Source organism: Gavialis gangeticus, unplaced genomic scaffold (assembly GCF_001723915.1).
Source record: "Gavialis gangeticus isolate Ggan-Ray unplaced genomic scaffold, GavGan_comp1, whole genome shotgun sequence".
Lineage (NCBI taxonomy): Eukaryota > Metazoa > Chordata > Crocodylia > Gavialidae > Gavialis > Gavialis gangeticus.
Genome location: NW_017729030.1, coordinates 44,878,114 through 44,889,481, shown reverse-complemented (window position 1 = coordinate 44,889,481; position 11,368 = coordinate 44,878,114). Strand labels below are relative to the sequence as shown.

The following is an 11,368-nucleotide window of genomic DNA, read 5'->3' as shown; positions in this document are numbered from 1 at the left end:
CCCACACACACCACACCCCCCCCCCACACCCCCCCCCCCCCCCCCCCCCCCCCCCCCCCCCCCATACTTCCTTGCATACAACATACACGTTTTCTCTAAAAAATCAATTAGGGTGTGTGTATTAAACAGGGAAGCTGATTTTTTGGTTGGAATGGAAGCACCCTACTTTCATTCCTGCTGCATAGCACAGCAGTTGGTACATTCCTATTCAGGCAGCTGAGGGAGTCAGTTACTTAATGACTCATTGTTCTTTACTCCAGGGGAATTAACAGTCCTCTCTCCTTTTTAATGGGCTTGATGTTTCACTAATTGAGCTAATCTTTCTTAGGACAGTTTTGCTCTCTACTGGTTGCTTCTCGTCTCTTTGCTACTATTTCACAATCTTGGAGACACTTTAGTTCTTTTCACCCGTGGAGACCAGATTCCAGCAACAGCTAGAGTTTCAGCCTTACTTAAGCAGGAAATGCAGGGGGACCCATCTGAAGACTATCTCTCTGAGTGTTTGCCTTGAGAGAGGCATAACATGTAGCAATGTAGGTCAAGAAAAGTTCAGAAAAAATGAGCAGGGTGAGTGGATTTCCCTTTAAATGTACTAGAAAGTAATTGGTCCAGCCAAGTGTGGGAAAAACAAAGAAAACAAATGTTCATGTGTTTGGCTATAAACTAGGCAGATACAGTATTTCTATTAATAACTTGTATTGAGCTGCACAGAAAAATAGCTCCAGCAAGCAAATACATTCATATCTGGAGTACAGAGATGATAGAGTACAAGGGACTGAGGAAGTACTGTAACATGGGTAAAAACCTGAAAATTTAACATTTCCTGTATTACAGAAATCACTTGCAAAGGGGAACTCCTTCTCCATGCAGAATGAAAATTTTCCTGCGGCTCTGCTTTTCATGGCCTGTATGTGGCAGGTTGTTAGACTGTTTGTTTTTAATGAAAAAGAATGGGTTCCTCTCTGTAAAAATGGAGCTTAACAGCTTATTGATAATCATGTCAGTGATGTATGAAAGCATTCTGCAAGATAATACCTCAAGGCAGTGGGCTTCATTTTAATATTTCTCTCTTGCTGTGAGAGACAGATTTGTAGGCATAGGGCTAAAAGTAAAATGATTAAAACTTCAGGAATTAATAAAGATGTCCTTCTTTCTTTTTTTTCTCCCCCATTTATAGCGAAGTTTCCTGGGCTGCACTACTTTCAAAGTAGGGGACTTGATCAAATCAAAGGAGCAGCAGTTGACCCTTAGCCTGAGGTAGGTCTTTTTGTCTATTGTAAACCATTTCAAATTAATAACCCATGACATTTAATGATTGCTGCTTGACTGTGTTTGAAACTCAGAATTACTTCAGGTGTACTAGATGTCAACTTCAGGTGCTTCTCTTTCTAGTATGCACAAAGCCAAAGTGAAATAGCAATTATTGAAGTCAGAGCTTTCCAAGTGTCAGGTTAGAAAAGGTTACTAGCTCTTTTGATATGATCTCCTACGGAAAAATCCCAGAGCAGTTGAATTGAGAAGAGTCCTTTCAGAGATGCCTTCAGCAAGGAATATAGATGTTATTCACACTTATTTAATAAGTTATTATATTTTGTAAAATTTAAATGTTAACACAGTAAAGTTATTAGGACATGAATATTTAAGAGTTTATATATTTTAGACCCAATTTACCCCTACCTTGCATCTTTTATGATAACTGTATAAAGTAAATATTAAATGTTACAAATTGGAATAACAGCCCTGAACTGTGCAGAAGCATGTGTGACTAGACAAACCACAGGGTTATGGAGAACAGGTCTGGTGTTTGTTAGATGTGGCACTGTGTAACCAGGAATAAAAGGATGGAGTGGATAAGCTTGTGGTTAAAGCAGCAAGCTTGGAATCATAAGGATTCATTCTCCCCTCTGAGACAGACTTGTCTGAGCTTAGGCAAATCAGAGCATGACCCAAAGTCTTTTGAAGGCAATAGAAAAACTCGTAGGGCCTGATTTTTTACAAAAGTTGAGAGCACTTTTGAAAGCATCTTCCATTGACTTCATCTTGAATTTCAGGTGCTTAATGTCCTGCAGGTTGAACGTTTGTGGTCTCTGTTCAGTTTTGATATTATAAACTACAAATTAATATTTCTTTAACTCCCATTGGTAGGGTGAATTCACTAACATCCGTGAAGCATTCAGTCATTCTGGTAAATGAGGGCCATATAGCACTTGAATATCTAAGCAGATCACTCATTCAGACTTTGAGCCCTGTATTCAGAGTTTGTTTTCAATAGAGCCTCTTGAACCTTCCTGATGCTTCCCAGTTGGGAACTAAGAAGTTATATAAAGCTATACAGATGCACTAAGGGGCTGTCTAAAGCTAAATTCCACAGGGAATATAATATATACATACACTGTGTCTTGGCTGTTAGCCCAGACCCAAATCCATTCAGCACAACTGCAGTGGTTTCATTTTTGTCCAGGGCCATCAACATTCTTTGGAAAGGGGGACAAATTTTCATGCTCTTGCACCTGCATTTGTATTTTAAGTAATAAGAGTTGCCTATGTACAGGGGGGCAGCCTGGGCGGGAAAGGTGGAAAGAATATACTCCTCAATATATGTACATCGGTGACTGGTGCCTCCTCAGTCTGGGGGGTGCACCTGCAGAAGCCACTGGCAGTGTCGATGGGCACGGGGCTGGCGAACACACACAGAAGCCACCGGTGGCAGCAGCGGCAGGGACAGCCCTGTTGTGGGGGACACATGCCCCCCCAAGTCAACTATGCATATGTATATACAAATCTATATTGGTAAGTAAGTAATTAAAGAACCTTGGCTTTATTTTATCTTATTATATAACATTCTTTTATAACATAGTATTTTATATAGTAGATGTCACAAACCCCAGGGCCTTGAGTTCTAAAGTGGGTTAGCCTGGAATGTCAGTTGCCTGGAAAATCACTTCCAGAGGCAACCAGCAAGGGGACATAACAGCAAAAGGATTTGTTATGCAAGAGAAAAGAATTATACAGAGGAAACTGAGCATAGGTTTGAAGACAGAAGAACCTGACAAGTAAAGCTTCTTTCCATCTCATTTGGCTACACCCTAGACTTCCTGAGAGTCCTGCCAGAATTTTTAAGAGATCAGCCTTGCAGCTGATTCTATCAGCCCCAGCTCCTAGGGTCTTGGACCTTACTTCAGCCAGGGAAGAATCCAAAAGACAAAGCATATCCCGCAGATCGTTTCCTAAATGACTCCAAGCCCAACCCCCAAGTCAACCTTCTCATGAGTCATCAGAATCCTCCAGAATTTCTGGCCTCCCTGAGATACCTGGAATTCCTCTGGCCAATGAGCCAATTGTCTCTGTAACAGGACCAGACCCCAGGGGCAGTCATGATGCAGTGCGACTCCTGTTGGGCTCCAGCTCTGGATACCCCCCTCTTTTGCCCTCTCACAGCCTGCTACACCTTGTTAGTTGGCAGCTAGTTTACAAGCAGTTAGCCTGTGTATTAGCAATCAGCCAGCCCAGGGCCAGCTCAGTTTGCTGCAACTTGTCTTAAAATAATAGGAGCCCTTTGGCTTCCTAGTACAGTCTTAGATGCCTTTTCTGTAGAGGAGTTGATTTTCCCATTACAGGGAGAAAGTGCCTTGAGTGTCCAACCCAATAATGCCTCCTTCTGCCTGTGTCTAGGAATAGCAGTTCTTTTTGCCCTAGTGTCACAACAGCAAGAGAGATTTAGCAGTTCTGTCCACTCCCTTTCCTTAGCTAAAACGTGCCCAAAAATCTCAAAGATATTCACAGACAACATAACATAAGATATATGGGAAAAAGCAACATAAATGGATACATCATAACGTGGGCTTTCCAATGAGACTATACATGCCACATCAGTGAAATAAATGCAAGAAAACAGTCATGACACCCCATGAAACCCTGGACCAAAGGTGGAGGTCATGACAGTAAACTGCTTTTTTTTATAAAATATGTACTGATCAGACTCTTGTATGCAGAACTTGCAGTTGGGATAAGTTTAGGTAAATACCCATGTATCAAATCAACCTTCCCTAGTCCTGATGTGAGATTAGAGTGTAAACTGAAGGTGTTGTGCAGAGGCTGTAGAAATTCAGATATTCAGATTGTAAACTGTTTGTGGCTGGGGCTTTGTCTATCTCTGTGCCTAACTAATGACACCTGAGTCTGATCTAGGTCTCTGGCAGGTATCATAATATCATACCATTGAACTGACAATACCAGGAAGTTTGCAAAAAGAGTTCAAAAGTTTAGATAAGCTGTAATAATTTTGCAAAAGATTCCTGCTTGGCTAGAATTGAACCTTTGAACCCATGTTCATTACTTTATTATTAGTCTTGTGTTTGTGGTATCTGTTTTTGTACATACAATATTTAAAATCGTTCCAGTCAAACTCCAGACACATGGAATTGTAGTCATTGTTGGGTGGAAATTTAAAAAAATATTTTCCAAAACATTATTAATATTGAATTATTTATCTTAGACTTAGTTTCACAGATGTGATCTGCTCCCTTTATGTTGCCAGGCAGCACAAAAGAAGTAGAAATTATGCCCACACCTCCTCAGTGACAGTACAGCCAATGGAATGAACTCTAATGCATGGAGTGTGTTCACCTTTTATTAGCACCCCCTGCTCAGGTAGAACTGAAAATTAAACAATATAAAGAAGGACTTTGAAAGAATGGTCTTCTGTCATCTGAAACACTGTAAGTAGGGTTCTTTTTCTCTGTGATATAGAGGCAGTAGTGAGAGGTTGGGAAAAGCAGTGATTTTGTTCTTGTTGAAGTTCCATTCTTCCCCTCCCCTATCCCCAACACCACTTCCTTTTCTACTTGTCAGTGGCTAGGATACAAGCTAAAGATCTGTATTCCTGAGAGATTCGTAGGATTTCTGATTTATCTCTTCATTTTGGGTTGCCATTTTTATTTTATTTTATTTTTTGTATTGCAGCCCTTAACATTTAATGCCTTAGAAAAAAAATTCTGGCCTCTCAACCAAATGAATGTTTAAGAGGATAGGTGTGTCTGCATGTAGTTCTCTAAGCCTGAATAGGTCAGTTTGACAAATTGCCTTTATTTCAGCAGTGTACAGAACCATTGTCTATAGAAAAAGCTTAATCACTTAGATATTTGCGTTACAGAAGTTTCCAGTCTGAAGGGGTAACTTCCCTTGATAGATTCAGATATTCCACTTTGCCAAGGATACTGCAGTGCAGTTTTTCAAAATTTAGCAGTTTTTTTTCATAGGGTGTTTGTGATGTGCCAAATGTGGACTGGGAAATAAAATTCTTGTTCTATTTAACAGTCTGAATGATAGCTGAATATTCACTGGAAAATATATGCTGACAGGAGATTCAATCCAACTATCCCTGGACTGCTGTCAGAAAACCTCAGTATGGAGCACTGATCACAGATTCAGTAACCAAGACTGATTTAATTCATCAATTTCGATTGCAAGGTCTTCAAAAGGGGCCAGTGTCTTGCTGTATATTTGTACCATGCATAGCACGCTGTGGCTAGGTACAGACATTCAAAAGCCTGAAGTGGAACCAATCCAAGTTACGCGGTTTTCTGTAAGCAGCATAGTTTAGATCAGTAATGAACAAAACACTCATATTCACTCCTTAGTGTGGGAGGCAAATCTTAGCCTGGGTTCTGCCATTTTTAAACCAGTCTGTGTGTTGAACTTCTGTTCTGTTATGGGCATAGACTGGTTTTGTGTGCCCAACTTCTGTTCTGTTACAGGTATGGACTGGTTTCTGATTACTTATATTGGTAAAAGTGTAATGTCTCTACCTGGCCTGTGTTTTAGCATTGGCTGGGACCTTTGTCCTTTTGTAATTACTAACCCAAATTACTAACCCAAACTTTTTCTGTCACTGAATTTCTAGTAACATCCAGTAAGGACCTTACCGTGCCTTATTCTCTGTAAGGTCCTTTCAGTTCAGGTGTGTTATATCCATTATTCCAGAGTTATTCTGGGGTACTAATGGTGTCATAGGCTTGTACTTTATTACCGCTCGTGTTCAGTGCTGTTATCCTGGGAGGTGGCCATACAGGTGCACATGTGTTATTTCCATATTGAATTATGATATTGTGCTTCTCATTGGGCTAAACAGTGGTAGAAGTGCTGCCAAAAGGGTAGTGGTACTCTTCTGGATATGCCTTGTGAGTTGCACTGGATTCCTCAGAACTGTCTTTTCTGGGGAATATGGGTTCATTTCCTTGAGTTGGGCTGCTTCTTGACTAGAAAAAAGAATGCCCTGAGTGGAGTTATCAAAGTACCTGGAATCATGGCAACAAAATAAATCATCTCTACACGTGATACTACATCACCATAGTGACATGCTATGGCAATGAACTACTTGGCTGTATCATACCACAGCTGCTAAAAATAACCATGTACTGCCGGAACAGCGCAGTACCAGCTGTTACTGCATCGTCATTTAGTACATCTGAAACAAAATACTAAATGACAGTGCAGTAACAACTGCACCGTGGGGAGCATGTGTAGATGCACCCTCTGAGTAGGTTGTAAAGAATTTTAAAAAAATCAGATCTACTCCTTTCTGACATGCTGTGATGAACAATAAATGATTTAACTAGTTCAGCTATTCAGTTGTTTTTAGCTATTTTGACACACAATGTTATCAGTGGCATCTGAGCTATACCCATGGCAATGCATGTGACAGTTCACCTTCTCAGAGCTCTTCTTTCAGGCAGACATCTTTGTCTCAAATACAGGATGTTCATATTTTCTTTACAAGCACAGCAATTAGAGATTTACTTAAAAAAAAAAAAGTTAAAATTTTAGAAGAGCAGGAAGAGAGCGTGGGAGAGGTCTGCCATGCTAATGCCCACTACTTTAATTTGAACCCTCAAGGGTATACCCTTTGTGCCTGTGCCTCTGATTCTCTGAATCAGCATTGAATCTTCAGATTCGGCTGAATTGAATTAGGAACAGTGATCTGAATCAACGAATCGAATCACTGTCCCTGATTTGGGCCAAATATGAATCGAATAGGGCCCACTTTGCACACCCCTATAGTATACTACTTCCAGGACACACAGTTGGGTTTCAGTATTTTCTGTACTTTTGGTGTGTATCAAAGTTCTGAGCATTTCAGCACAGGAAGACTTTTATTAAAGAACGGCATATAGGTTATAGTGTACTCTTTGTAGATACTTAATAATGCAAGGTCATTTTTTTTTCTTTCCTGTGTATTGTTTTGCCTTCTTCTCTAGTAGTAATCTATCACAGTAATCTATCACTGTCTAGTAATAGTATTACTGTACTAGAAGTATTTGATACTTGTTATCCTCCCTAGAAAGATTTTGTAGTTGCAATTTGTTTGCCATGTAGTTAAACTGTTGTGGTTTCTTAGGTTGCTTTGTCCTTCTGGCTTATATATTTTCCCTCAACATTCAACTGGAACAAATCCAAATGAATTTTTAAGACGATAAATCATAGCTATTTTCTAAGATACAGGTTGAAATTGTAAGACTACGGTTCAGTGGGCCAGTGGATGGTAACATCATTGAACATGAATGCTATTTAGCTTCTTATAATTAAATGAAAATAAATTTGAAAGCACCTGCATATGTCTTGCAATTGTCTTTGTGTATATAATTTGCACAACAAACAGTACAAAAAAACCTAACATATATGGACTGTTCTTGCCCTTTAAAGATCAGATTGAGTCTCTTCAACTAGTCTCACTTAGTCTACCTGATGAAGTTGTTTTCTGGTTGCTTCTGGGCATGTTATGCCACAGGAGGCAGATGGACAAAAAGCTGGCTTTACACACTAGGCAGGACTCCAAGAGAGTTGAGAGAGACTTGTTTTGACAAAGAACTTAATTAACATTACACTAAATACATGACAGCAGTGAATACACTAAATGATAGTTTCTAGTATGCACTTACCATAGGTTAAAGCATCTTTTTTTTTTCCAGGTGAAAAGGTGTGAGGCAGAATGTTGATTGACATGGGCCCTAGGTGGAATTTCCCATAATAAACAAAAGAAGGGAAAATTGCTGTCAGAAAATGTTATTTAAAATGAGTTTTTTCCGCATTAAAATATTTTTTGTGTTAAACTGTGTATAAGTCTGCTATTTAGCTTCATTGCACTTACTGCATATGTTATGCCATGGCAAAAAGGGGCTGGTTGTGAAACTGGAACAACTGAAAATCCTGAATTTTCCTTTTCAGGCAGTTACTCATGCTCATTTATAATTTACAAGACTATGCAAATACACAGTCTGCCTGTCTTTGTGTTCTTAACCAATTTTAGGAGCAAGTATATGGCCATGGGAACCAATTAGTAGTTCAGAGTTTGCATATTCTGAGAATGTATTAATAGTCAATAACTGTGTAGGAAGCAAAATGGATTGAAGTTTTCAATCCTTCAAGAGTTAGTAAATTCTCACATATTTATGATTGGCATAATACATATTCATGTAAATATGAACATATATTCATACTGATATATACTGATTCATATTTATGGGTGTGTGCGTGTGTGTATGTATGGATGGATTGTTGTGTATATATTGGTATATATATTGTTTTATGTATGGTTGGATTGTTGTGTGTGTGTGTATGTGTCTGTGTGTGTCTGTGTATATGTGTGTGCGTGTGTGTGTGTGTGTGTATATATAATATATAGATAGATAGATAGATAGATAGATAGATATAATGTGTGTGTGTATGTATATGTGTGTATATATATAGGCTTGTATGTATATGTGATTAAACTGTATATTGGTTTCCTGTGTTGCTTTGTTTTTCTGACTCATTTTTCCTCTCAACACTCAACTGGAACAAATCCAAATGTGTTTTTTATTAGATAAATCATAGCTATTTTCTAAGATACAAGTTGAAATTGAAATACTATGGTTCAGTGGGTGCGTACACGCATGCTCACTCACATATTTGATTATATATATTTGATCATGCATGTAGAAACACACATATATTTATGTATATTAACATTAAATGGTAGCATTAGACACAGAGGAGAGTGATTGTGGTTTTGAAACCCGAGTTATCTTGTCTTCAAGTCATCATCAAAGAGCTCCTGGACAGTATCAAAGAACTAAATAGGCAACACATTTGCAGCTAAAGATGATAGAAACATTCGTTCAGATTTAAAGGCGTGCTGTTCTATTCAGTTTTAGAGTAGCTTACAAAATATATAAATGAAGACAGTATTATGGGGAAGCACACATTCTTCATGCAGTTAGAACACATTCACTGCATTGGAGGCTTGATTTGTCCTTCTCTGTAATATGTCAGTGTAATTTCAAAGGTTTTCATACTTGTGTTTTCCTGTGCATTATTTGCAGTGCCATTCCTAATATAAGGTCTTCAAGACCAAAATGCAGTAGATTTTAAATCTCATTTTGGAAGTTATTAATGAGGCAAGATCATTGCCATACTCCTTCCTTTTACTTGTGAGGAGCAGAGGAGGGAAGCACAAAAGGAGGAGAAACCCATTTCTCTAAAAGGCAGAACCTGTTCTTGTGTCCTCGTACTCTGCTATGATGGTGCACTGGCATACCCAGCTGGCTGTCTAACACGAACTAAAACCATGTGTGGTATGGAGTTGAACAGAGAATTAGAGCCCCCAAGCTGTCTCATTCCCTGCCAAGCAGGTCTTCTGTCCTTCTCAGAGTCTGATTAAATAGCTCTTGAATTTGTAATATTCCTTATGGAACTGTGACTAGTGAGATTAGTGTAGAGTTTCCAATGATTGCCAGAACTAATAGGTTTTAATTTAAAGATGGGGAAATATCTCTAACCCTTTTCCTTTCAGAGAGAGATCTCCAAATGTGATCTGTTCATTAGGGACATTTTTCAATGGAGGAAAAAATTCTACCATACAGTCATAGACCCTTTTGTGAGGTAAGGCAAGCAAAGTGTGCACATTAGTGTCCAAAAATAATTTTTATATAACTTGTCCTTTTAATTGTAGTTGTGAAACAGCAGTAGCAGGTGTTATTTTCTGTCTCACTGATCATCTGTAGGGATGGACATGGTTTTTAAAGATCTACAACTGAAGAATCTCAAAACACACATGTTCTTAGATCCCAATCCTGTGAGCAATAGAATTGCTTCTCAGGTCCTCTCCTGCAGCAACATGCAGCCTGAAAAAGGAAAAAGAGATGAGGAGTTTCTATAACTGCCCTTCACAGCACAGAAGGCGAAGAAGGGGGGAGCTCACTGTACCATGCATGTCTGAGAGTAGAGGGAATAGAAAATGACCAGTGGTTACCTTCCCCTCCTGCTAGAATCCCCACCTTTTATATTGTTCCTAGGAGGGTTTCACTTACTGCATGTCTAGATGGGGATATTCTTAGCATGCAGTTATTACAGAGAGACTAGAGTGTTTTATATTCATACTTTTCTTGGTATCTTCCCCTTGTAGACAAGCTCTTACACTTAGGAAGTCAAAAACAACAACTTGTATTGTATTGTATGGCATAACTGTATTTCCTTATGCTAATCAAAATCAGGAACACACAAAGAAATACACCAATCTCTAACACTGTAGAAAAAATATTTTGTTTCTGTTGCCTTAATTAACATCTGTTTTGAGACTGTCCTGGTTTTACTGTACAGGCAGTACTCAGACTTACAACATAATTGGTTCCTGATAACTGTGTCTTAGGTTGAAATGTTATAACTCGGAACTGATTTTCCCATAGGGACAATGTTTTAAATTGGGGATTTCCTGAACCAAGGCCCAATACCCTATTTTCACCAAAAATAACCCAGAATGTTGTACTCAATCAATTATAGATGAGTAATATAGCTACATTAATGTATTTATATTGTAAATAGCAATCGTATCAATTTGGAAGGACTTCTTTGAGGTGACTTTGCTGGACTTTTTGAAAGGTTCTTGGTTGGACTTTTTGAAGGGTTCTTGGCTTGAGTCTTCTCAGGAGTCTTGGCTGTAGGTTTTTCTGGAGTCTTGTCTGCTTTCTTAAGAAAGTGTCGAAGGAAGTCTGGACAGATGCTCTCCAGGCAGATGGGTGATGCAGTGAACTTATTTGCTGGTGTGGCATTGTTCGCTGGTGTGTGATCAGATCAAGCGTTGTAAAGTCGAAACTGATGTCAGAAAATCAAAACGGTGTCAATTTATAAACATTGTAAGTGCTGTTTATTGTAACTCGAAACATTCTAAGTCAAGGACTGCCTGTATATACCTTTAGGAACACATTCATAAGAAAAAAAGAATTGGAGAACTTAGTACTTTGTCCATCTGAGGCCAGATTCTGTCCTGATTAATATAGAATTAGGGGCAGATTTTAGCCCCCAGAGCCCCCATCCATTCCCAGATGATGAACTC

At 38.9% G+C, this 11,368-nt stretch overlaps 1 protein-coding gene across 2 annotated transcripts in view; it reads left to right on the top strand.

Moving 5' to 3' along the window:
• Nucleotides 1-11,368, top strand: part of INPP4B (inositol polyphosphate-4-phosphatase type II B) — a 437,109-nt gene that overhangs the window by 163,008 nt on the left and 262,733 nt on the right. For both annotated transcript variants that reach the window (XM_019522133.1, XM_019522134.1), the window contains exon 6: nucleotides 1,178-1,257. In XM_019522133.1, the coding sequence (XP_019377678.1) occupies nucleotides 1,178-1,257 (80 nt within the window). The remainder of the gene's footprint in view (nucleotides 1-1,177; nucleotides 1,258-11,368) is intronic.